This window comes from Staurois parvus, unplaced genomic scaffold (genome assembly GCF_062004578.1).
Source record: "Staurois parvus isolate SC_StPar_1 unplaced genomic scaffold, SC_StPar_1.0 ptg000137l, whole genome shotgun sequence".
Lineage (NCBI taxonomy): Eukaryota > Metazoa > Chordata > Amphibia > Anura > Ranidae > Staurois > Staurois parvus.
In genome coordinates this window covers 10,245,407-10,272,500 of record NW_028317933.1, presented here as the reverse complement: position 1 = coordinate 10,272,500, position 27,094 = coordinate 10,245,407, and the positions used below count along the sequence as shown (strand labels likewise).

The 27,094-nt window shown below is 43.2% G+C and overlaps 1 protein-coding gene across 1 annotated transcript in view; it reads left to right on the top strand.

The window, feature by feature from the left end:
- Positions 1 to 19,395, top strand: part of IFT52 (intraflagellar transport 52) — a 46,984-nt gene extending 27,589 nt beyond the window's left edge. Inside the window, exons 9-14 of the mRNA XM_089673324.1 lie at positions 388 to 456; positions 2,153 to 2,307; positions 6,064 to 6,151; positions 7,935 to 8,043; positions 18,271 to 18,416; positions 19,196 to 19,395. Coding sequence (XP_089529450.1) covers positions 388 to 456; positions 2,153 to 2,307; positions 6,064 to 6,151; positions 7,935 to 8,043; positions 18,271 to 18,416; positions 19,196 to 19,240 — 612 coding nt within the window. The 3' untranslated portion in view covers positions 19,241 to 19,395. The remainder of the gene's footprint in view (positions 1 to 387; positions 457 to 2,152; positions 2,308 to 6,063; positions 6,152 to 7,934; positions 8,044 to 18,270; positions 18,417 to 19,195) is intronic.
- The last annotated feature ends 7,699 nt before the right edge of the window (positions 19,396 to 27,094 follow it).

Sequence of the window (27,094 nt, the reverse complement as noted above, 5' to 3'; positions counted from 1 at the left end):
GTTGAATACAGTCTATGTGTGCATGGACACATAGGATAACATGCTGGGGGTTTACTAGCTGTAGAGCATGGACACATAGGATAACATGCTGGGGGTTTACTAGCTGTAGAAAAAAACATCAAAAGCCAAAAACAGCCGCTGTAAAAACGTCAAGTGTGCATGAGAAGTAATAAGTATTGTTTGCCTAATAGCAATATTATACTCTTACAGAAACTAAAAGTAGTTTATGTGAACAAAATGTTCACATAGACTAAAAGAGGTCACAATTAAAGGGATACATTGGTTTGCTGCTGTTACTGAGAAGTCTTCTTTTGGTTTAATCAATAAGCATATAGTTGGGCCTATTTCCTTTAAATTCACCACATTTTTTTGTGTGTGTTGTGACAGGATGTCCTTATGCAGTGGCTCACTACTAATGACATCCAGCTAAACCTGATTGATGCTGAAGCCCCTGAGGTAAGTGTTGAAAAACCTACCTAATGTTAGTGGAAGGTGTTGAGTAACCTACCGTATTTGCCGGCGTATAAGACGACTGGGCGTATAAGACGACCCCCTACTTTTCCTGTCAAAATATAGGGTTTGGGCTATACTCGCCGTATAAGACTACCCCTCTTCCAACGCACACCAAAAATTAAAAAACATCAGATTTGATTTCAATATGGTATGGTATTCCAATGATGGGACACGCTTCCTCACTCTGACACCAATGATGGGGCACTATTCCTCCCACTGACACCAATGATGGGGCACTATTCCTCCCATTGACACCAATGATGGGGCACTATTCCTCCCACGGACACCAATGATGGGGCACTATTCCTCCCACTGACACCAATGATGGGGCACTATTCCTCCCATTGACACCAATGATGGTGCCCCATTATTAGTATCAGTGTGTGAGGAATAGTGCCCCATCATTAGTGTCAGTGGGAGGAATAGTGCCCCATCATTGGTGTCCGTGGGAGGAATAGTGCCCCATCACTGGTGTCCGTGGGAGGAATAGTGCCCCATCATTGGTGTCAGACCAACGAATCGTGCCCCATCATTGGTGTCAGTGGGAGGAATAGCACCCCATCATTGGTATCAGTGGGAAGAATCGTGCCCCATCATTGGTGTCAGTGGGAGGAATAGCGCCCCATCATTGGTGTCAGTGGGAGGAATAGTGCCCCATCATTGGTGTCAGTGGAAGGAATAGCACCCCATCATTGGTGTCAGTGGGAGGAATAGCGCCCCATCATTGGTGTCAGTGGGAGGAATAGCGCCCCATCATTGGTGTCAGCGGGAGGAATAGCGCCCCATCATTGGTGTCAGTGGGAGGAATAGCGCCCCATCATTGGTGTCAGCGGGAGGAATAGCGCCCCATCATTGGTGTCAGTGGGAGGAATAGCGCCCCATCATTGGTGTCCGTGGGAGGAATAGTGTCCCAACATTGGTGTCAGTGGGAGGAATAGTACTCCGTCAGTGGGGAGAGGAATAGTGCCCCATCGTTGGTGTCAGTGGGAGGAATAGTGCCCCATCATTGGTGTCAGTGGGAGGAATAGTGCCCCATCATTGGTGTCAGTGGGAGGAATAATGCCCCATCATTAGTATCAGTGACACCAATGATGGGGCACTATTCCTCCCACTGACACCAATGACACTTGCTGACTCCTGTTCTAGTATGGTACTGCTGCAGCCAGCATATGTGGTTGCAGCAGCACCTCTGCACTGCACACTTACCCTCACTTGATTTTCGCGGGTCCGCTTGGCTCCGCCTCCTCGCCCCTGATTGGCCGCCTGTGTGCCTTTCCTGAGCTACAGTTCTGGCGGCAAATCACCGGTGAGGAGGCGGAGCCGAGCGGCAGGAGTGAGGGAGTGGCCGGAGTGACTGAAGGAGCAGCGTTTCCTGGATGGATCGTCGTGGGAGCCAGGTAAGGGACAGCAGCCCTCTGCCCACCCCTGTACTTGGTGTCCCTTCAGTCGGAAGGGGGGGATGGCGGCAGCATCGCGCCGCCCACCTAAAAAGTGTTCCCTGACGTGTACCGGCGTATAAGACGACCCCTGACTTTTGAGAAGATTTTCAAGGGTCAAAAAGTCGTCTTATACGCCGGCAAATACGGTATATGTGCCATTAGGCTGATCAGAATCCTTGCATTAATCTGTTCATTCACAGATTTCAGATTATACCATGCTGCCTGACAGCAACAAGTTGTCCCAGCGCCTGCGAGTCTGTCTGCAAGAAGGAGATGAAAATCCTCGGGATTTCACTACACTGTTTGACATGGGCATCTACCAGCTGGACACCTCATCTCTGCCCAAAGTCATCAAGTGAGTCATGTGATAGATTAGGTCCTCAGTTTCTAATGTCAGTGTGTGGAAAACAGACTGTCTTTAGCTTAGAGCTGAGATCTAAGCAAACCGCTAAATACATCGGTGAAGTACATATGAGGAGATGATTTCCCTGGCAGATGATTTGTCATTTTGTTTAGCCTATCAGAAAACATACCCAGGTCAGTAGCTTTGCATTTCTCTGCTCTAGTTAGGCAATACAGCTAGTACAACCTGCCTGTCCACAGCCTGTGATTTGGATGCTTAGGAGCAGCGGCAGCTCTCCTGTTCTCTTCTCCCTTTCTGTTCCAGCCAGTCTGTTCACACATAAACGTGATGTATCTCTGCGTGTTTTAGTGCATCATTGCTCTTTCTGGTTGAACAGATTAAAGCCGAACTCCAAGTAAATAGCTAAATACACAAATGAAATCCATACAATGCTGCTGTTTTATCTATCAAAGAATCTATTCATGTTAATCTGTTCCTGGAGTTTCCACAGCTCTTCTGAGCACAGTCCTGACTGGCAGGGCAGGAGGCCTGATTTATCTTACAGGTCTTGTCTCTCCACCAGCCAGTGACTGGACATAGAAAGGAGAAGCAAGAGACTCATCAGCTGATCTCTGTCACTCTGCTTTCTCTATCACCTTAGCACATGAGCACTGCAGCATAACTGGCTGGTCCTTTGTGTTTGTTCTCCTTCTCCCAATTGGTGCCCTATTGTAAAGGGAATACAGGTCGATAACAAATAAAATTCAGGTACTTGCGCTAGCTGCATTGGAAAAATACATTTAAAGACATATTTAATAAAGCAGTAGTAAACCACCCAAAAAAATTAAATAAATAATGGGCCTCCTGTAGGTATAGTTCAGAATGTACTAGTATGCACCTCATACTAGTACATTATGACAGACATACTTGTAAATGGAGCCGTGCAGCGCCACGCTGTAATGGCTCCCTGGTGCCGCTATCTTCACCTGATCCTCCTTCCGGGTTCATGGGCACTGACTGTATGAATGGCCGGAGCTGCAATGACATCACTCCCACACATGTGCACGGGAGCCCTCAACTGGGGCATGGAGTTCTGAAGGTCCGGCACCCTGTGCCGTCCATTCAGAGCTCATGCACTGGTGACATCACTGGCTGCATGTTGTGTGAATATCTCCTAAATGGGGCAAGTTTAGGAGATGTTCACTGTACCTACAGGTGAGCCTTATGGTGTGCAAGTGAGTATATTGACCAAATCATCAATTTTATGCATATTCTCCGACTCCCAAGGTAAATAAACCTGAATGCTTATTGGATTTAAGCAGTGTTCAGTGCTCAGAGACATGGCCAAGGTAAGGAAGGCTGAAACCCGACCACCACTAAACAAGACACATAAGTTGAAATGTCAAGACAGGACCAAGAAATACCTGAAGACAGATTTTTCAAAGGTTTTATGGACTGATGAAATGAGATTGACTCTTGACGAACCAGACGAATCGGCCCGTGGCTGGATCAGTAATGGGCACAGAGCTCCACTTCGACTCAGAAGCCTGCAAGATGGGTTGGTATTATTAAAGATGAGCTAGTTGGACCTTTTCAGATTGAATATGGACTCAAAATCTACTGCCAGTTTTTAGAAGACACTTTCTTCAAACAGTGGTACAGGAAAAAGTCTGCATCTTTCACAAAGACAATGATATTTATTCATGACAATGCTCGATGCATGCGATGTAAGTACTCCACTGCGTGGCTAGCCAGTAAAGACCTTGTAGATGAAAGAATAATGACATGGCCCCCTTCCTCACCTGACCTAACACCTATTGAGAACTTGTCGGCCCTTCTTAAATGGGAGATTTACAGTGACGGAAAACAGTACACCTCTCTGAACAGTGTCTGGGAGGCTGTGGTTGCTGCTACACAAAAAGTTGATCGTCAACAGATCAAGAAACTGATAGACTCCACGAATGGAAGGCTTATGACTGTTATTGGAAAGAATGGTGGTTATATTGGTCAACAATATATATTTTTTTTAAAATGTCAGTAGTGTTTATTCGTAAATTTTATTTGTTTATTATTCTCACTTCTCTCAACAGATGAAAATAAACAAATAAGATGGGAAAATTTTCATTTTTCATTTAGTTGCATAATAATCTTGCACACTAATGGTTGCCCAATAATTCTGCACACATAGATATTCTAAGAAAGCCAAAACCTCACTTTTACTTTCTTAAATATGCAAGTTTGAGGTTTATTAACATTTTGGATTGAATGAGAGCACTGGAGTTGTTCAATAATGAAATGAATTCTCAAAAATACAACTTGCCTAATAATTGTGCACACAGTGTATAGGCATACCTGTAGGTACAACTTACAAAGTGAATTTTACTAGCATTTTAATGAATATAGTTGTGCATTAATGTGTGTCTTTTATATCTGCCTGGAGTTCATCTTAAAAAATATGAAAACCTGGAAACCCTATTGATTTGCACCAATTAGCAGCTCAGTGACAGAAATCTGTCTCTAAAAATTCCTACAGCCAGCCAATAGCCTTTCTGTTATTCATGTTGCAGTCTACTTTGTGTCCTGCTGTCTATACTCGCTTGCCATCCCATTCCACCTTCTAAAAGCGAGAAAGCCCCATATGAGCTTGAAACAGAACTTTGCTCACTTCACTGTACAGCGATGTGACATCAGCAAACTCCCTTCCTGGCGCCAACATGTTGGCTTGATATTTTGTGTTTGGGATCTTCAATCACCTATATTGCATGATATAACGCCCATACAGGCACTGGAGTTTATTCATCACAGCATATACTGAAATTGTACACTGCATGTACAGCTCAGGGTACATTGCCAATAGGAAGGCAAACAGACACGTAAGAGTCCTTTGTTTCAAAAGAAAATAGTATATCTCCTCTAAAAACCGGTCATCCTTTTTAAAATGTTTTACTTACAATTGCACTTTAAAGCAGAACTTTACCCATAACAGTTTGATAACAATTACTGTTCTTTAACAGAAGAACATACTTTCCACATTATTAAGTATGCTGCCAAAGTTAGCATGTGCTGTAAATTGCCTCCAGCATTGCTCCTGTTTCTTCTTGCTTGGGACTGTCATTTTTTGAATCCCAGAGCAGTCACTTCCATATTAAATACTCTCCCCCTCTCCATGGGCTCAAAAACTGTATATCACTTTCTGTATTTAAAATGTGTGCATTTCCTACCTTGATTGTATGTCTTGGCTCAGCTAGAGAGGAAGGCTAACAGAAGCTTTACAGTGCTGACGTTTACAGGATGTCATCAGGGAGATAAGATAAGACACTATCCTTGTAAGTTTAACTCTTTTGTGTCTCCCTGGCAGCAGAGTTTGTCCTGTCACCTCTCCTGCTTATCTTTTCTCCCTCCCTCTGTGTTCCTTCAGCACAGTCTGTTTCATTCTTGTTGTTTTCTTCCCCCTTCAGCAACAGTAAATCTTAAAGCTGTCTGCTGATTGACCTCTAGTAGCTCTGATTTTTGGCACAGTGGCGAGAATAGAGAGCAGTTGCGCATGTGCAGAGCAGGGTGAGACAGGGCATTACTGAATTTTTTAATAGTATAGGCAGATTTTCACTTTTTGAGACTAGTTTACATATGGTTGCAACATACAGCAGATTGCACTAATTTATTACTTAGAAAATCACAAATAAGAAATTTGACCAGGAGGTGTCCAAACTTAGGCATAAGATTATAACAGGCTTACATTGTTTGTATTTGTTTTTCTAAATGTTACAGAGCCTATGAACAGCTCAATGTGAAGCATGAGACACTGCAGCTTATTCAGCCACAGCTTGAGACTCCACTCCCTACACTGCAGCCTGCAGTAAGTATTCCCCTGGCTACCTTTACTAAAGTAGAATTCTACCCTAAACAATGTTCTGTGTTAGTTGGTATGGGGCTGGGTCAGGGGCGGACTGACAACTCATGGGGCCCACGGGCAATAGGGGATCATGGGGCCCCTGTGTTCTTGCCCAAACTCAAAAAAGCCTATGAAAAAGGTACAAGGGGCATCTCATGGGGCCCCCTACTGACCCCGGGCCCTCGGGCAGTGCCCGAGTTTTCAAATGGTCAGTCCGCCCCTGGGCTGGGTTCATTCCAGAGCTCTCTGGGTTCACCCCTCTAATGTTGACACCTAGCTGTGACAGACAAAGCTTGGCTTCTCAGATGAACTAGCATTGTCACATGCTTAAGTAATTTCACTGTATATTCCTGTGGAAGCTCCTCTAGATAGTGCAGGACGAGAATGTTGGAAGCTCTGTTGAAAAGTCAAACTCAGTCTGTTTCATCAGGTTTAAGGGATTCCTGGGTTCTGTAAAAACAAAGCATAGATTAGAAATCTGGGTGCTATTCAACCTGGAACACTCAGAACATATTGTGACAAAAGGGAATTACTGCAGGGGATGGCATCGGAGAGGAGGTGAGTATTACAATCAGGTCTGCTTTTTCATTTTTAATGCAGCTGGAACAGCACCTGAAAAATAGCCTGGAGTTGAACTTTAAGACCACTTGTTAGTAAGTTGTAAGTAAGTAACCCATAGCCAATTTGTTTTTTTTTTTCTAGTTCTAGATCCAGCTAGGAGGGGTAGAACCTCTACCTCTTCATACGCACTTCCTGGTGTCACGCACTGCGGAGATTTCCCCTCATTTCTGGTGTCACTTACACAGGAAATAAGGGAAGTCTTCCAAGAAGAAACAGACAGCTGTAAAAGAAGGCAGGGGTTCCAACCTACCTTTACTTTAATGACAATAAATGTTTTTTGACGTAGTTATATTTTATGTTGTCCATGCACATTACAATCTGATTTGCTGATTGTAAAAGCCCCTTAAACTTATCATTACCAATCCAAACAAATCCATTCAATTTACATCCAGTCAGGTAGGCCCTCTACCTCTACCTCTTCATACACACTTCCTGGTGTCACGCACTGGGGAGATTTCCCCTCACTTTCTGGTGTCACTTACACAGGAAATAATCTTCAAAGAAGAAGAAACAGGCAGCTGTAAAAAGAAGGCAGGGGGTCCAACCTACCTTCACTTTAATGACAATAACTGGTTTTTGACGTAGTTATATTTTATGTTGTCCATGCACATTACAATCTGATTTGCTGATTGTAAAAGCCCCTTTAAACTTATTATTACCAATCCAAACAAATCCATTCAATTTACATCCAGTCAGGTAGGCCCTCTACCTCTTCATACACACTTCCTGGTGTCACGCACTGGGGAGATTTCCCCTCACTTTCTGGTGTCACTTACACAGGAAATAATGTTCAAAGAAGAAGAAACAGACAACTGTAAAAAGAAGGCAGGGGGTCCAACCTACCTTCACTTTAATGAAAATAAATAGTTTTTGACGTAGTTATAGTTTATGTTGTCCATGCACATTACAATCTGATTTGCCGATTGTAAAATCCCCTTTAAACTTATTACCAATCCAAACAAATCCATTCAATTTACATCCAGTCAGGTAGGCCCTTGCACAACGTTGTTGTTACTGAATCTAAGGGTGATGTGCAACTAAATAGTAGTGTATGTGACCAGCTATAGGCTCATTTTTATTAACTGTATTATTTATTAATTGATTTTCTCTTGCTGTTGCCAACCAGGTGTTTCCCCCATCTTTTCGGGAGCTGCCTCCACCAGCTCTGGATTTGTTTGACTTAGATGAGAATTTCTCTTCTGAAAAATCTCGTCTAGCACAGATTACTAACAGATGTAAGTATTGTGTACTTATTAGGATTGTTTGTATTGTATATAGAGTTAACATCTTATATTTGTTTTCAACTTATCACAGTGCTGGCCCCAACTGGTCTGTGTTTGAATACTCAAGTGTCCAAGATTGGGGAACTAAAATTGACAAAAATTAAAGTGGTTGTAAAGGCTGAAGGTTTTTTTTTTTACCTTCATCCATTCTAAGCATGAAGGTAAAAAACCTTCTGTGTGCAGCAGTGTCCCCAGCCCCCTCAATACTTACCTGAGCCTCACTGCGATCCAGTGATGTGAATTACAGCCTTGACTGTCACAGGTCTCTGCCTCCTCAATGGCTGAGAGAGTAAGCTCCCGCTGCATCAATCACAGCCAGTCAGCCAATAAGGAGAGGGGGCGGGACCAAGCCACGGCTCCGTGTGTGAATGGACACACGGAGCACCGGTGCCCCCTGTAGCATGCTGCTTGCTGTGGGGGCACCCGACAGACAGGAGGAGCCAGGAGAGCCTGCGGGGGACTCGAGAAGAGGAGGATCCAGGTAACTCTATGCAAAACCACTGCAAACAGCAGGTAATTATAGACATGTTTAGTTATTTTACAAAAAAAATTAACCCTTAGAATCGCTTTAAGAAAGAAAAATGGTAAAATAATTAAAAAGAATTTTTTTTTTTAATGTATTTTGTTTTATATAGTAATTGTATCCTAAAATTAAAATATTATTAAGAGGCACACTGACATCTTCAGGCTGTAGAGCCATATACAGTCAAGCATTATTTTTTGTAAATTCAAAGTGGAAATAAACTCCGCAAATGCTCACTTCTCCTCCAGTGATCTGACATCCACAGGGTCCCTCGCTGGTGCCAAAATCTTCTCTCTGGCTTCTCTTAGCAGACACAGGATGATATAACTCCTGCACATATGCAGGAGTTTATTCCTCCTAGGCACAGAGGCACCATGCTGAGAATATACCCTGAGCTACACATGCGCAGCTCAGACTACATTTCAAAGAAAAGTGCGAACAGCCAGGTAAGTCTATTTTATTGCAGAAGTGACAAAGCATGTCTTATCTACAGTAAAAATCCTGCCTGTTTCCAGTTGTTTTTTCTTAGGTTTAGTTCCACTATAACTTCCAGCCTGCATGTGATCACCACTCTTCCTACCACTCCATCCCCCACAGTTATCTCCTCCTGTGCCACCACCCACTCCCTCCTAGATTGTAAGCTCGAAAGAGCAGGGCCCTCGATCCCCTCATGTTTTGCATTGTATTGGTATTGTTCTGTCACATGTTCTGTCCCCCTTTGTAATGTACAGCGCTGAGCAAACTATTGGCGCTTTATAAATACTGTATAATAATAAATAATAATGTCATCCCTGGTGCATACACTGTGTTGGATTCTACCTGAGGAAGAATGTACCGTATTTTCCGGCCTATAAGACGACTTTTTGACCCTTGAAATTCTTCTCAAAAGTTGGGGGTCGTCTTATACGCCGGTATACAGCATGCTGACACTTTTTAGGGGGGCGGTGCGGTGCCGCCGCCGCCCCCCCCTCCCCTTCCAACAGAAGTGAAACTAAGTACAGGGGTGGGCAGGGGCTTCTGTTTCTTACCTGGCTCCGGTCCCACGACGATCCGGTCCAGGAAGCGCAGCTGCTCCTTCCTTCAGTTCAGCCACTGGATATTCGTGCGGCTGCTCGGCTCAGCCTCCTCACCGGTGATTGGCCGCCAGAACTGTAGCTCAGGAAAGGCACACAGGCGGCCAATCACCGGGGAGGAGGCGGAGCCGAGCGGCCCCGCGAAAATCAAGTGAAGGTAAGTGTGCCGTGCACAGGTGCTGCTGCAACCATATATGCTTGCTGCAGCAGCACCATACTGAACAGGGGTCAGCAAGTGTCAGTGGGAGGAATAGTGCCCCATCATTGGTGTCACTGATACCAATGATGGGGCATTATTCCTCCCACTGACACCGACGATGGGGCACTTTTCCTCCCCCCCACTGACACCAACGATGGGTCACTATTCCCCCCCCCCACTGACACCAACGATGGGGCACTATTCCACCCCCCACTGACACCACTGATGGGACACTATTTCTCCCACTGACACCAATGATGGGGCACTATTCCTCCCACTGACACCAATGATGGGGCACGATTCCTCACACTGACACCAATGATGGGGCACTATTCCTCCCACTGACGCCAATGATGGGGCACTATTCCTCCCACTGACGCCAATGATGGGGTGCTATTCCTCCCACTGACACAAATGATGGGACACTATTCCTCCCACTGACACAAATGATGGGACACTATTCCTCCCACTGACACCAATGATGGGGTGCTATTCCTCCCACTGACACCAATGATGGGGTGCTATTCCTCCCACTGACACCAATGATGAGACACTATTCCTCCCACTGACACCAATGATGGGGCACGATTCCTCACACTGACACCAATGATGGGGCACTATTCCTCCCACTGACGCCAATGATGGGGTGCTATTCCTCCCACTGACACCAATGATGGGACACTATTCCTCCCACTGACACCAATGATGGGGTGCTATTCCTGCCACTGACACCAATGACTGGGCACTATTCCTCCCACTGACACCAATGATGGGGCACTATTCCTCCCACTGACACCAATGATGGGGCACTATTCCTCCCACTGGTGTGCATTGGAAGAGGGGTAGTCTTATACGGCGAGTATAGCCCAAACACTACATTTTAACAGGAAAAGTAGGGGGGTCGTCTTATACGCCGGAAAATACGGTAGCTTAATATTCTCTGTGCGTGGGATATCATGCTGGGGAATGCTAATCTACAGGATAAAAAGGAGTTAATTTCACCAATGTCCATGTGATTTCAGCATGGTTACGATTTTGGCTTAGCAGTGTTGAGTCCTCGCAATGATTCCTAGCAGGGCTATTCTTTGCTTGGAATTGACATGCCCATCTTTTAGTATGCATCTCTGCCTACACCCAAAAGCATTCTATAGGGAAAGTATAGTGTGTATTTTCAGTGAACACATATTTTCATTTTTGTGTGTAACCTTTACTTTAAAGTAATTAGAGATGAGCGAATCGAACCAGGCGAACCGGAATTCGATACGAATTTCAGGAAATATTCGATTCGCGTCGAATCCGAAATTTTGCCTACTTCGGGTGCGTGAATCGAATATTTCCCGATCAGCCGGCAAAAGTGTCCCTGCAGTGAGCTCCGCTATTTCTGACAGTTCTCTGACAGAAGGAACACATGTAAAGCGGTTGAAACATTGTATCTATTAGTTTCCATTTAGGATACCGATGTTTCAACCGCTGTACATGTGAAGAAGCTGTCAGAGAACTGTCAGAAATAGAGGAACTCTGCACATACACTTTTTGCCGGTTTGGAATTCTTATTTTCATCCTACTTCTTCTTCTTCTTCTACTTCTTCATCCTCATCCTCAGAAGAAGAGGATGAGGATGAGGATGAAGAAGAAGAAGAAGAAGTAGGATGAAAATAAGATTAATTCCAAGCCGGCAAAACGTGTACGGCAAAACGTGTATGCCGGCTTGGAATTATTCTTATTTTCATCCTACTTCTTCTTCTTCTTCTTCATCCTCATCCTCTTCTTCTTCTTCTGAGGATGAGGATGAAGAAGAAGAAGAAGAAGAAGAAGAAGTAGGATGAAAATAAGATTAATTCCAAGCCGGCAAAAAGTGTATGTGCAGAGTTCCTCTATTCTGCAGATACACTTAGAGGAGCTCTGCAGATACACTTAGAGGAGCTCTGCACATACACGTTTTGCCGGCTTGGAATTAATCTTATTTTCATCCTACTTCTTCTTCTTCTTCTTCATCCTCAGAAGAAGAAGAAGAGGATGAGGATGAAGAAGAAGAAGAAGAAGAAGTAGGATGAAAATAAGAATAATTCCAAGCCGGCATACACGTTTTGACATACACGTTTTGCCGGCTTGGAATTAATCTTATTTTCATCCTACTTCTTCTTCTTCTTCATCCTCATCCTCAGAAGAAGAAGAAGAGGATGAGGATGAAGAAGAAGAAGAAGTAGGATGAAAATAAGAATAATTCCAAGCCGGCAAAAAGTGTATGTGCAGAGTTCCTCTATTCTGCAGATACACTTAGAGGAGCTCTGCAGATACACTTAGAGGAGCTCTGCACATACACTTTTTGCCGGCTTGGAATTAATCTTATTTTCATCCTACTTCTTCTTCTTCTTCTTCTTCATCCTCATCCTCAGAAGAAGAAGAAGAGGACGAGGATGAGGATGAAGAAGAAGAAGAAGAAGAAGTAGGATGAAAATAAGAATAATTCCAAGCTGGCAAAAAGTGTATGTGCAGAGCTCCTCTAAGTGTATCTGCAGAGCTCCTCTAAGTGTATCTGCAGAATAGAGGAACTCTGCACATACACTTTTTGCCGGAAACCGCTGTATGGAGGGAATGTCCCAGAACTGTCAGAAATAGTCTATTTCTGACAGTTCTGGGACATTCCCTCCATACAGCGGTTGAAACATTGTATCTATTTGTTTCCATAAATGGATCCATTTATGGAAACAAATAGATACAATGTTTCAACCGCTGTATGGAGTGAATGTCCTAGAACTGTCAGAAATCGTCTATTTCTGACAGTTCTATGACATTCCCTCCATGCAGCGGTTGAAACCGCTGTATGGAGTGAATGTCCCAGAACTGTCAGAAATAGTCTATTTCTGACAGTTCTGGGACATTCACTCCATACAGTGGTTGATACATTGTATCTATTTGTTTCCATAAATGGATCCATTTATGGAAACAAATAGATACAATGTTTCAACCGCTGTATGGAGTGAACGTCCCAGAACTGTCAGAAATCGTCTATTTCTGACAGTTCTATGACATTCCCTCCATACAGCGGTTGAAACCGCTGTATGGAGTGAATGTCCCAGAACTGTCAGAAATAGACAGAAACTGTCACAGAACTGTCCTTCTTCTCATCCTTCTCCTTCTTCTCATCCTTCTTCTCATCCTTCTTCTCATCCTTCTTCTCATCCTTCTTCTCATCCTTATCCTTCTTCTCATCCTTCTTCTCATCCTTCTCCTTCTTCTCATCCTTCTCCTTCTTCTCATCCTTCTCCTTCTTCTCATCCTTCTCCTTCTTCTCATCCTTCTCCTTCTTCTCATCCTTCTCCTTCTCCTTCTTCTCATCCTTCTCCTTCTTCTCATCCTTCTCCTTCTCCATCTTCTCATCCTTCTCCTTCTTCTCATCCTTCTCCTTCTTCTCATCCTTCTCCTTCTGCTTCTCCTTCTTCTTATCTTTCTCCTTCTTCTCATCCTTCTCCTTCTTCTCATCCTTCTCCTTCTCCTTCTTCTCATCCTTCTCCTTCTCCTTCTTCTCATCCTTCTCCTTCTCCTTCTTCTCATCCTTCTCCTTCTGCTTCTCCTTCTCCTTCTTCTCATCCTTCTCCTTCTTCTCATCCTTCTCCTTCTTCTCATCCTTCTCCTTCTTCTCATCCTTCTCCTTCTTCTCATCCTTCTCCTTCTTCTCATCCTTCTCCTTCTGCTTCTCCTTCTCCTTCTTCTCATCCTTCTCCTTCTTCTCATCCTTCTCCTTCTTCTCATCCTTCTCCTTCTTCTCATCCTTCTCCTTCTTCTCATCCTTCTTCTCATCCTTCTCCTTCTTCTCATCCTTCTTCTCATCCTTCTTCTCATCCTTCTCCTTCTTCTCATCCTTCTCCTTCTTCTCAGCCTTCTCCTTCTTCTCATCCTTCTCCTTCTCCTTCTTCTCATCCTTCTCCTTCTTCTCATCCTTCTCCTTCTCCTTCTTCTCATCCTTCTCCTTCTTCTCATCCTTCTCCTTCTCCTTCTTCTCATCCTTCTCCTTCTTCTCATCCTTCTCCTTCTCCATCTTCTCATCCTTCTCCTTCTCCTTCTTCTCATCCTTCTCCTTCTCCTTCTTCTCATCCTTCTCCTTCTCCATCTTCTCATCCTTCTCCTTCTTCTCATCCTTCTCCTTCTTCTCATCCTTCTTCTCATCCTTCTCCTTCTTCTCATCCTTCTTCTCATCCTTCTCCTTCTTCTCATCCTTCTCCTTCTCCTTCTTCTCATCCTTCTCCTTCTTCTCATCCTTCTCCTTCTTCTCATCCTTCTCCTTCTTCTCATCCTTCTCCTTCTCCTTCTTCTCATCCTTCTCCTTCTCCATCTTCTCATCCTTCTCCTTCTCCTTCTTCTCATCCTTCTCCTTCTTCTCATCCTTCTCCTTCTCCTTCTTCTCATCCTTCTCCTTCTTCTCATCCTTCTCCTTCTTCTCATCCTTCTCCTTCTCCTTCCTCATCTCCAAGGGCATTTAAATTAAAGGTACAGTGTTCTGCACTAATTTAAAGGCTCTCTGAAGCCTAGAAACCCTTTTTATAAGTCATCTTCGTAGCGAATAAATTCGCATCGAATCGAATTTCTTCCTGAAATTCGCCGAATCAGCCGAATCGAATTTTTGAATACTTCGCTCATCTCTAAAAGTAATGTCTCTGTAACCTCTATATTTTTTTTACACACTTGCTCTTCTGTATTTTTATTTTAATATTGATATACTGTATGTAAATTATTCTATAAATTTTATCGAGAGACAACTTCGATCACATTGATTAGTGGTTCCAAATTAATAATAACTACTGCATTAGGAAACAGACACAAAAAGATACTCAGCATCTTTCCAAATAACTGTTCTGTTTATTCGGCGCAATTGAAAATCTTTTATACACACGATTACATGGTATCACATTAATATTACAATACTTTTACTTGTATGGTAACAAGGAGTTTTACATAGGCAGGCTAATTTCTAATCAAGATTTGAAAGGATGCAAACGTAATTAAAACATTATTAGTGCCCCGTGCACAATGAGTGCAGTGTGCAATACATAAGCCAGCATCCAAAATAAAATATTTTTTTTTTACAGAATTTACAAGTTTCTTTTACAACTATACGCTAAATAGGTTTTGCAGTTGACTCAGCGTTGCTCAACCACCTCGCCTAACAACTGAGTTATCAGGCCTGCATTATGAGAAGGGGCAGTGAAACATTGTGTAGCACTGTAAATGAAGATGCAGAGTCTGTGTATCAAACTGCTAAGGATGTGTTCTCAAGTTGTCATGACAATTAAAGGGTTAACACAAGCTCACTGCAATAGCAGCCATGAACTTTGCTGTAAAATGTATCAGATGGCTGTACCGTTTTATGTAAAAGTGAGCTGTGCAGAGTTATCAGCCTAGGCTACTCTCTCAAGCTCCTCCCCTTCTCATCTCTATAACATAAGGTGTATGTGCTGGTTCACACTGATGCAGTGTAGGATTTGCAGTGATTGCTGTGTGTTTCCCGCACTGCATCACAATCGCATTCTGTTCATGCGAGCCACTGCAGGTTAACAACATCTCAAAAACGGTTTGCAAAACACAGTGCGGTTGGCTGAATCAGATCACATGGGTGTGAACACCCATGTGATCCAATTCTAGCGCAGGAAAGTGCCCAAATTGAATGGCTCAAATTGCATTGCAAATAATCGCATGTGATTTGAACAGGAATGCTGTTCGATTCCTGTCTGAATCACATGCGGTTTCTAGTGTGAACTGGGACTAAGCTGGTCACAGATGGATCGAAATTTGACTGGTTTAGGAGCGACTGGCCGAATTTCAATCCATGCGTGTTCATGCCTGTACAACAGATGTCCATTGTTAGATTGACTCGTGTTGAATAAACTTGTTGGGAAAGTTGTTTCTGATCAGGCTGCAGCCACGTATATTAGGCTCAGTTCACACTAACTTTGTCAGCAGGCATCAGACAGGTGTTTGGGAAGCGTTTTTAACGCTTCTCAAACGCCTATGAAATTCTGCACATGGCAGCACACAGTGCTGTTCACACTGAAGCATTAGCGTTGCGTCCTGGCAAAACTGACGCCTCGTGTCAAGTGAGGAGGAGTTGAAGCCTCCCATTCAAGTCTATGGAGCCGCTCCACAAACGCCTGCCAGGCATTTGTGGTGCGCTTGCGAGGCGGTTGCAGAGCGTTAATACCATTTAACTTCATTATAAGCATTCATGGTGCGGTTTTAACGCTTGGCAAATGCCTATCAACCGCCTCAAAACCGCGCATAGGGCGTTTGAGGAGCGTTAAAAACGATTCCCAAATGCTATAGGAGCATTTGGCAAGAGTTAGAAATAAAGTCAAGTGTGAACGAGCCCTAAATGTATTTTGACAGCGGAGAGTCCTGCTGTCAGAATACAATATCCCAGCAGAGAGGATTCCGTCATCCATCTCTGTGCGGATGGAGGAATCTGTTAATTTTTTTAATATACAGGTTCACAGAGAGAGCTGGGAACATTGATAACTTAACTTCCGCTCTGCCTCTGTTATTGGCTCACAAGATTTCTGGGAGGATCAACCGGTATTTTTTAAAGCAAAAACATTTATTGATATTTTTAACAGACCAAAACGGAATGAATAGGAGAAGTTTGTTGTTCGAGTTTACACTTTAACCACCTTCCACCCACCCTATAGTACAATGACGGGCACAAGGCGGTTCTCTCGTTCTGATAGGTGTCATATAACGTCCTTCCATTCTCACTGAGCATGTGCGGCTCAGGGAGCGCGCAGTGCCGCGATTGCCGGTGCGCTGTGTCCCTCGGACACCGCGGATCACGAAAAGAGCCGAAGATGTTGGCTCGGTCATGTGATCAGCTGTGTCCAATCACAACTGATCACATGTAAACACGGAAATGCCGGTTATCGGCATTTCTCTCCTCTTGAGCTGTCACGCTGACCGCTCAAGAGGAGAGGAGAGCCAGTAATCTGCTTTCCGCGGAGTGGACATGTACACTGATCATCAGGGCACTGATGATCAGTGTGGCCCCAGAAGTGCCACCTGTCAGTGCCCATCAGTGCCACGTGCCAGTGCCCATCTGTGCCACATCAATGCCACATATCAGTGCATACCAGTGCACATCAATGCCACATATCAGTGCCCATCTGAGCTGCCTTTCAATGTCACCCATCAGTGCCAGTCAGTGCCACCTATCAATGCCTATCAGTGCTGCCAATCAGTGCCACCTATCAGTGCCAGTCAGTGTAGCCTATCAGTGCGCATCAGTGCCGCCTATCAGTGCCAGTCAGTGCCGCCTATCAGTGTCATGTATAAGTGCTGCCTTTCAGTGCCCATCAGTGATGCCTGTCAATGCCCATCAGTGCAACCTACCAGTGCCTCCTCATCAGTGCCCATCAGTGCCACCTATCAGTGTCCATCAGTGCAGCCTATCAGTGCCCATCACTGCAGCCTCATTAGCGCACATCAGTGAAGGACAAAAATCACTTATTTACAAAATTGTATAACAAAAACTAAGAAAAAACTTTTTTTCAAAATTTTCAGTGGTTTTTGGTTTGTTTAAGAAAAAATAAAAATCCTAGAGGTGATTAAATACCACCAAAAGAAAGCTCTATCTGTCTCAAAAAAATGATAAAAATCTCATATGGGTACAGTGTTGCATGACCGCGCAATTGTCATTCAAAGTGTGACAGCACTGAAAGCTGGAAATTGGCCTGGGCAGGAAGGGGGTATAAGTGCCCTGTAGGCTAGTAGTTAAACAGCCTGTACTTTAGTATGGAATATTCTGGCAATGTAAATTGACTAAATATATATTATATAATATTGCTAGCCTAAAGGTTAAGTTCACCTTTGGAAAAAAATAATAAATGCACATATTTCTGCAGAAAAAAATGTGCATTTATTATTTTTTCCCGTAGGATCAGTAGATCACGGGTGCAATGTCAGACTCTTGAAAATAATCCCATAGCTCCATACGGGCTGTCAGTTTGAAACTGCAAGGCTTGTAAATGAACTAAAGGGGCAGTCATCAGCCACTGTGGCAAACTGTACTTGTAGTTCATTCAGTCACTGATCGATGTGAATGAATTGCGTGGCTGTGTGGGTAGAGAACTGCACTGTTTTTGACAAATGACAGCAGGTGCTGGGGGAAGAATGCCTGCCTGCTGTTATGCGGTCTGGTCAGGGGAGGTGCAGGGGGAAGAATGCCTGCCTGCTATTATGCGGTCTGGTCAGGGGAGGTGCAGGGAGACTGCTGGAGTATGTTGCACCATAAATATGGTTGTATCGTGTAATATGCTCTCACAGGTGAACTTACCCATTAATAAAAGTCAATCCCATTTTATTTTACTGCAGATATTTATGATATGTCTCCCTTCATGCAGGCACAGATGATGACCTTGAGTTCTATGTGCGGAAGTGTGGCGATATTTTGGGTGTAACTGCAAACCTACCAAAGGAGAAACAAGATGCCAAAAATATTTTGGAATACATTTTCTTCCAGGTTGTTGAATTCAAGAAACTTAATCAGGTAAATAAAACCTAGCCATATTAGAAATGTAAAAAGGTACATTAGTATTTGGAAATGACTAAAGCCCAATTGCAGCTTGGTCAAAAATGTAAAACATCAACTGCCCAACTCCAGCACTGCTCTTCTTCAGCCAACTTCCTAAGAGTCTAGGGTGTCAAGGGCTTGCCCCATGCCCTGGACTCGCAGGAAAATTCTGCAGAGAGCAGGAACATGGCATTATGGTATTTACTAAAACTGGAGAGTGCAAAATCTGGTGCAGCTCTGGACAGAAACCAACCAGCTCTCAGGTTCTGTTACCAAAGCCTAACTGAACAAGCTGAAGTTAGAAGCTGATTGGCTACCATGCACAGCTGCACCAGTTTCTGCATACACCAGTTTTAGTAAATCCTCCCCCTGTATGTTGCTGCTTTGTGCAGTATTTAGAATCTGACCACCTCCGGAGGGAGAATTCGATGAAGATGACCTGTAACATGACTGGACCAAAGACACCTGGAAAAGATAGATGACATGGGGGTCACATGATCAGGAACCATACTGACTGGTTCCTGACTTTTGGAGGAAACTTGGATTTGTCAGGGACAACACAGACCTCACTGCACTGCACATTTGTAGCTGTGAAAGGGAATGTAGGTGAGCTTTTCCCCTGCACGGGGCATGGTACAAGGGGACATTAATCTATAGAAAATGGTTAAAGACAACCGTAGAGATCAGAGTTCACTAATTGCAATACAGTTATTAACTGACCACTCATCTGTTAATATTTATCTTCTTTTTCTTAGGAGCATGACATGGACACTAGTGAAACCGGATTCCAGAGCAGCTGAAGTTCACCATATACAGTGACTCAACCAATTATGCTCACAAAGAACACTTATTTACATATTTATTCTTATTTTTTATTTCCTATTGACTGACTTTGAATTTACAAATATTTTTGTAATGAAAAGGAATTGCTGCTTAAAAAAAACTGCTTTCTGTATGGACAGGCGTCTTTATTGTATTGTCATTAGAGGGGATAAGAAGGGTCAGTGAGCGGCTGAGACGCTGTATGGTACTGCATGTATTTGTTATGCTAGTCAGAGGGAGACTGGCAGTGATTACATGTCATAGCATATTAGTGTTAGACTGGGACTCGTAGTTCTGTAGTATTGTGCCAGGAATAGCAGTAGTAGAAGTCTTCAGGCACATAATGTTCTCATGCAAATTATCCATCCTGTGGCACCCTGGCTGCACACTGACCTTTTCTGGGCCGGGCAGCTTTGTGTGAGTGGCTGAAGCCTCAGCTGGTACCAGCATTAATTAAGATTTCTCAGGCAAAGATCTGCCTTGACTAATATTTCATGCTTTACAAAAGGACAGTTTTCATTTACTAATGAAAATGTATGGCTTGGAAGAGTTTTCTAGGGAACATTAGAAAAAGTGTCAGAAGTCTATATTACAAACAAATATTAAAAACATACAGCAGGTAGACAAAATAATAGAAACACACTGTGTGCTGGTATTATTATTATACAGTATTTATAAAGCGCCGATAGTTCGCTCAGCGCTGTACATTACAAAGGGGGACAGAACATGTGACAGAACAATACCAACACAATGCAAAACATGAGGGGATTGAGGGCCCTGCTCTTTCGAGCTTACAATCTAGGAGGGAGGGGATGGTGGTACAGGAGGAGACAGCTGTGGGGGATGGAGTGGTAGGAAGAGTGGAGGAGGTTGGCAAGTTAGCAGGGTGTGGGGTAGACAAGTTAGCAGGGTAGATGGGTTTTCAGGGTGCGCCTAAAGGAGAGGAGAGTAGGTGATAATCTGATGGGTTGGGGCAGGGAGTTCCAGAGGATGGGTGACACCCTGGAGAAGTCCTGGAGGCGAGCATGGGAGGAGGAGACCAGGGAACTAGAGAGAAGGAGGTCTTGTGAGGAGCGGAGTGTACGTGTTGGGTGGTACGTGGATATTAGGTCAGTGATGTAGTTCGGGGCAGTATGATGGACGGCTTTGTACGTCAGTGTTAGGATTTTGAATTTGATCCGTTGCGCAATCGGAAGCCAGTGGAGGGTAACATGTATTACTGCAGTGTGTGAAGAAGTGCAGTGGGCATGGATATACAGTATCTTTTAAATGGCACCTAGACATCAGACCACAAACAATCTTTAGTACAAGCTGTCCTTTAAGGTATGTTCCCAACCACATGAGTGCAGCCCTGCCTAGAGCCACACAGCTTTTCTTCCCAAAGCATCCCTGCTGGCCGTTCTGTATGCTGTAGCCTCATTCTTTCCTATAGGGAGGAGCTGTACTCTACAGGACCACTGGAAACCTGGAATAGATGGGGCCATGATGTAACTATTCAAGAAGAAAAGGCCACAATGGGGCACTGTCAGAAGAAAGTCTGAGCAGGAATTCTTAAAGAATAAATTGACCTTTGAAGAAAAAAAAAAATACCTGCGAACAAAATGTGCTTTTATTACTTTTTGTTGCAGGAACCTGTAAAGCATTGCACCAGCAATCAACAAATCTCTGGTGCTATGCAGGTCTCCTGCAGACCTGTCAGTATATCTGCTTGCCCAAACGGACACTGACAGGAAGAATCAATGAACTACAAAGCCGGCCACATCGCTCTGGTAGTTCATTGAGAACTACAAGCAGAAATCCGCAAAGGATTTTTCACAGAACGGCTGTGTGAGTGGAGCCCCACTGTTTAAAAAGTGACAGCTTTTACGGGAAACTTCTCTGTGTTTAGGCAGATGGAAAGTCCACTTTAAAGGGCAATTTCTACCTGTTCTTAAAGTGTGAAAACAGAACAGCACGCTCACACTAGTGTGTTGCAGTAACGTGCTAATAGGCCTTTAAAGATAAATTCCAGGTATGGCAATTTTAAACTAGTAGTAAAATCATGATATTTAAAATCTGCTGACAGGCAAGGCTTTTATAACTGAAGAGACCCTAATGGTTTCTTCTGTCATAAAGGTCCTCCATACCTGTCAACGATTATGCAATTTGAGTTGTGCATGTGCAGCTCAGATCACATTTATGGCTCACAGCAATATGACTTATGTGCGCATGCGTGGGAGTGATGTCATCACAGCCCAGCCATTCAAGAGCTCAAATATGGAGAACCTGAAAAGACCAAGCGAAGATGGGTGCACCAAACCCCAGGGGGAGCTATCATGCACTGGAGGGCTTAGTTTGCAGGTAAGTGTCAGTGGGCTAGTATTCAGTGCATACTAGTGTATTATGCAGCAGGATCATTTTTTTTTTTTTTTTTTTTTACCACTGCAGAGGATTTATCTGCCATCCTGACCAGGCCATTTTTTTGCGTTACAATGCTGCATTAATTTAAATGACAATTATGCAGTAATGCAACACTGCACCCAAATTAAAATTGATGTCCTTTTTCCCCCCGAATTGAGATCTCTTGGCGGTATTTGATTGCCTCTGCGTTTATTTTTTGCGCTATAAAAAAAAAAAGAGACCAACAATTTTGAGAAAAAAAACCCTATTTTTTACTTTTTGCTATTAAACATGTCTAGTAAAAAATTTAAGAAATCTAATTTTGGGCAAAATGTATTCTGCTACATGTCTTTGCTAAAAAAAAAAATCCCAATACATGTAAATGAATTGATTTACATGCAAGTTATAGCGTTTACAAATGGCGATATATACTGGGATTTTTTTTATTTTTACTAGTAATGGCGGCAATCAGCAACTTACAGCAGGACTGCGGTAGGCATTCTGACACTGGGGAGAACTGACTTTGTGTCACCATCATCCCCAGTGACCCAAATAGTGATCAGTACTTTAAAAAACAAAAAAAGCATTGACACTGTACTAATGGCACTGGGCAGGAAGGTGTTAACAAGGGATGAGCAAAGTGTTAACTGTGTGCTGGGTGTGTTTTACTAGGGGGCCTTCTCAGTGTGCTTCACTGTAAGCACACTGGTTTGGATGGCTCTCGGTGTGCTTCACTGTAAGCACACTGGTTTGGATGGCTGTGTTCCAGATCCTGTGCCAAGCAACTGCCCTACTGCATTGTGAACACAGGAGGTTGCTTACTTAGTACAGGCTCCATTCAGGCAATGCTTTGCATTTTTTTCAATGAAAGCAAAGTGTTCTCTTATTGGACAAGTTGGAGAGGCAGGGCTGTGATAATCTGTACCTCATCCAATCAGAACATTTTGCATTCATTGAAAAATACAAACTGTTCTCCAATGTCACGCATACCAAGCAGGCAACCTGTTTCAGGAAGCAGCACCTCAGCACAGAACCCATAAACTAGTGGCAAACCCTGTAGAAGTGCATACTACAGTGATTTTTTTTTTTTTTAGCTTCCAGCAGATCCCTCCAGTATAGCACAAACCTACTTTCGTCCAGCTTTGACCGATGTAACTGTAAAGGCCTGGTCACACCATGGTGCAGAGACGCCAGTTATTCTGCAAGGGTGCAACAAAACAAATTGTTCTCTATGGGTCCTGTTCACCTCACAGCACTAGTATCACGTGCAGATTTTTTTCTGTGCAGGAATCCACAACGTGTATAAAACTCATTGAGGCCTGCATAAAAACTGATCTCTGCAGGTGAAATCTGCAGATCAGTTTCCATCACTTTTTCTAGACAGATTGTGTGAACGAGGCCTAACAAATATCATGCCTAGAATTCAGCTTAAAAGTATAGTTACATTTTCAGTGGAACTCCAGGCAATCCACCAGAAATACACGAGTTATAAAACTCTGTTCAGCTTTTGCATACAGAGTAGAACACAATCAGTCTTAGAAGAAAAACTGCTGAGAAAAGTGAGCTTATTCCATGAACAAAATATTACATTTCTGTGATCAAGTCTGTATCGAACACTTCATTCCTGACTGACTGGGATTTAATGACTCAACCTCTGAAGCAGTATCAAAGACAAAATTAAAAATTACATATGCTGCAGTCTTGTTTTTCCAAGTCTCCCCATTTGTTTTATTACCTGTTGATCATGCCATCATTTTCCAACTTTTTGAACAGACCAGGCTGTCCAGCATAAGTCCGAAGCAAACCATTTAACATTGACAGCGGTGCATAGAGTGTCCAGATTTTATTCATGTAAAACCTTTATCCAAAAAAAACACTAACTTAAGTGCTTGAGACGTGTTAGCTGGAGTTAAACTTTAATTTGTTACTCACTTTATGATGCAGGTAATTTAAATCTATCAGTCCACCCAACACCAGTCTCTCCAGACAGTGCTGCTGTTCACGGGTGGCTTCCTTGCTAATCCATAATAGAAGAGCCACCATAAGACACAAAAGTGTGTTATGGCAAAATTAAAAACAAACAAATGCAACCAAAACATCTAAGGACTGGTAAGCTGCAAATTAACACTATATTACAGTTAGGTCCATACATATTTGGACATAGGCACAATTTTAGTTTTTCTCAGGTATTTGCCAAAACATACTCAAGCTATAGTTCCATAATGGATATGGCCTGAAAGTGCACATTCTCAGGTTTAATTTGAGGGTACGTACAGTACATCCAAATTGGAGAAAGGGTTTAGGAATTACAGCTCTTAAGAGTAGCCATCCCCCCATTTTTCAAGGGACCAAAAGTAATTGGACAATTGAATCAAAAGCTGTTTCATGGCCAGGTGTGGGCTATTCCTTTGTCATTTCTTAATCATTAAAGCAGGTAAAAGGTCTGGGGTTGATTCTAAGTGTGGTATTTGCATTTGGAATCTAATGCTGTGAACCTATGTCATGCGTTCAAAGGCGCTGTCCGTGCAAGTGAAACATGCCACAGCTTCAAAAACTAAACAAATCCATCAGAGAGCTAGCAGCAACATTAGGAGTGGCCAAATCTGTAGTTTGGTACATTCTTAGGAAAGAAAAACGCACTGGTGAGCTCAGCAACATGAAAAGGCATGGACGTCCACAGAAGACAACAGTGGTGGATGATCGCAGGATCCTCTCTATGGTAAAGAAAAACCCATTCACAACATCCAGACACATGAAGGACACTCTCCAGGAGGTGGGTGTATTATTGTCAAAGTCAATCAAGAAGAGACTTCACGACAGCAAATAGAGGGTTCACCAGAAGATACAAACCATTCATAAGCCTGAAGAACAGAGAAGCCAGATTAGTCTTTGCCAAAAAAACATCTAAAAAAGCCAGACCAGTTCTGGAAAAGCATTCTTTGGACGGATGAAACCAAGATTAATCTGTACCAGAATGATGGGAAGAAAAAAGTGTGGAGAAGTCTTGGAACAGTTCATGATCCAAAGCACACAACATGATCTGTAAACCATGGTGGAGGCAGTGTGATGGCATGGGCATGCATGGCTTCCAGTGGCACTGGGTCATTGGTGTTTATTGATGTGACAGAAGCAGCCAGATGAATTCTGCAGTGTTTAGAGATTTACTGTCGGCCCAGATTCAGCCAAATGCAGCAAAGTTGATTGGACGGCGCTTCACAGTACAGATAGAAAATTATCCAAAACAGACTGCAAAAGCAACCCAGGAGCTTTTGAAGGAAAATAAGTGGAATATTCTGCAATGGCCGAGTCAATCACCTGATCTCAACCCAATTGAGCATGCTTTTCACTTGCTGAAGGCAAAGCTGAAGGCAGAAACACCCACAGACAGAGCAACTGAAGACAGCTGCAGTTAGAGCCTGGCAAAGCATCAGAAAGGAGGAAACCCAGTCTTTGGTAATGTCCATGGGTTCCAGACTTCAGGGAGTCATTGCCAGTAAAGAATTATCAGCAAAATATTACAAAAACAACATTTTATTATATTCAATTGTCCAATTACTTTTGGTCCCTTGAAAAAGGGGGGTGGCTACTCTTAAGAGCTATAATTCCTAAACTCTTCTTCCAATTTGGATGTACGTACCCTCAAATTAAACCTGAGTGTGTACGTTCTACCCATATCCCATTATATAACTGTAGCTTGAATGTTTTGGTCAATACCTTAAAAAATCTAAAATTGTTCCTGTGTCCAAACATATATGGACCCAACTGTAGTTAGGGTATATTCTGCAGATTAAAACAGTTTGAGTACATGGGTACATTTGTCAGGAGTGAAAAGTCACTCCATTCAGCAAGCCAACTCCTTAGGTAACAAAGGGTAATGAAAGTCATCCTAATATTTGTTTTCTTAGTATGGATGAATAGGGGAAACCTAAACATGGAGATTTCCTTGGCGTTGGTTTAGTCCATTACTTAAGCTCTTGAATTTTAAAGACCTCACTTTTAAAAAAAAAATGCTCCTGCCATAGAAGACTTAATATTTACTATGCCATTGGGTAGAGAGTCCAACACCATCTTCCAAGGCTAGAGCCTTCTGCCAAATCTACTATAGGACACTGCCAGATTTCCAGATGTGCCTGATTGTTGGTCCTCCTTCAGCCAGCCTACATTGCCAAGTCTTCTATTGCAAGAATAATTTTAAACAAGTTCACCTTTTAGAAAAAAAATAAATGCACATTTTTTTACAGGCAAAAGAAGTGAATTTATTATTGTCTGCAGGAGCCTGTAAACCACTGCACCAGAAATCAGTAGATTGCTGGTGCCATGCAGGTCTCCTGCAGATCTGTCAATATATCTGCTTGCTTGTATGGCATGTACAAGCAAGCAGACATACTGACAGGAAGAATGAATGAGGACTACAAGCTGACAGCCGCTAAGACTGTTGGGACTTGTAGTCTCATTCACAGATGACTGAATGAGCGATGTGGCCACATGGGCGGAGCCCCACTTTAAGTTTAAGATCCCCACCCCCCCGCTAGCTGTCAAAGTGGGGAATGGGCCAGTCTGATCGTAACATGTTACACCCTGAATATGGGTGTAACATGTTACGAAAGATAAACCTATCCTTTAAAGTTTTTGTTTACGTTACACTTTGAACATACAGTCTGGCTATATGAACTCCTTTAGAATTCTTAGCAACCAAAACCATTTTATACAGGCCCTTGCACTACATTGCTGTTGGAATCTAATTATGCAGTCTGTTATAACCAGGGGCGGACTGACAACTCATGGGGCCCCCAGGCAATAGGGGATCATGGGGCCCCTGTGTCCTTGCCCAAACTCAAAAAAGCCTATGAAAAAAAAGTACCAGGGGCATCTCATGGGGCCCCCTACTGACCCCGGGCCCTCGGGCAGTGCCTGAGTTTCCAAATGGTCAGTCCGCCCCTGGTTATAACAAAAGGACACACATTGATTTGTAGAATGGTCATGGCAGATCACAATTCATGCGAGTTCACTGTAGAGCTACTCAGCCACTTTATTAGGTACAACTTGCTAGTGCCAAGAATATATCCCTCACACCATTACACCACCAGCCAGAACCATTGATACAAGGCAGGATGGATCCATGCTTTCATGTTTACGCCAAATTCTGACCCTACCATCTGAATGTCGCAACAACTAGTGTGCCCATTCTCCTCTGACAATGCATCTGCTCACTGAATATTTTCTCTTTTGCAGACCAAATCTCTGTAAATCCTAGTGATGGTTGTGCGTGAAATTCCCAGTAGATCAGCAAGTTTTAAATACTCAGACCAACCCATCTGGCACTAACAACCATGCCACTTTCAAAGTCACTTAAATTCCCTTTCCCCATTCTGATGCTTGATTTGAGCTTCAGCATGTTTACATGTCTAAATGTATCGAGTTCCTGCCATGTGATTGATTAGTAATTTGTGTTC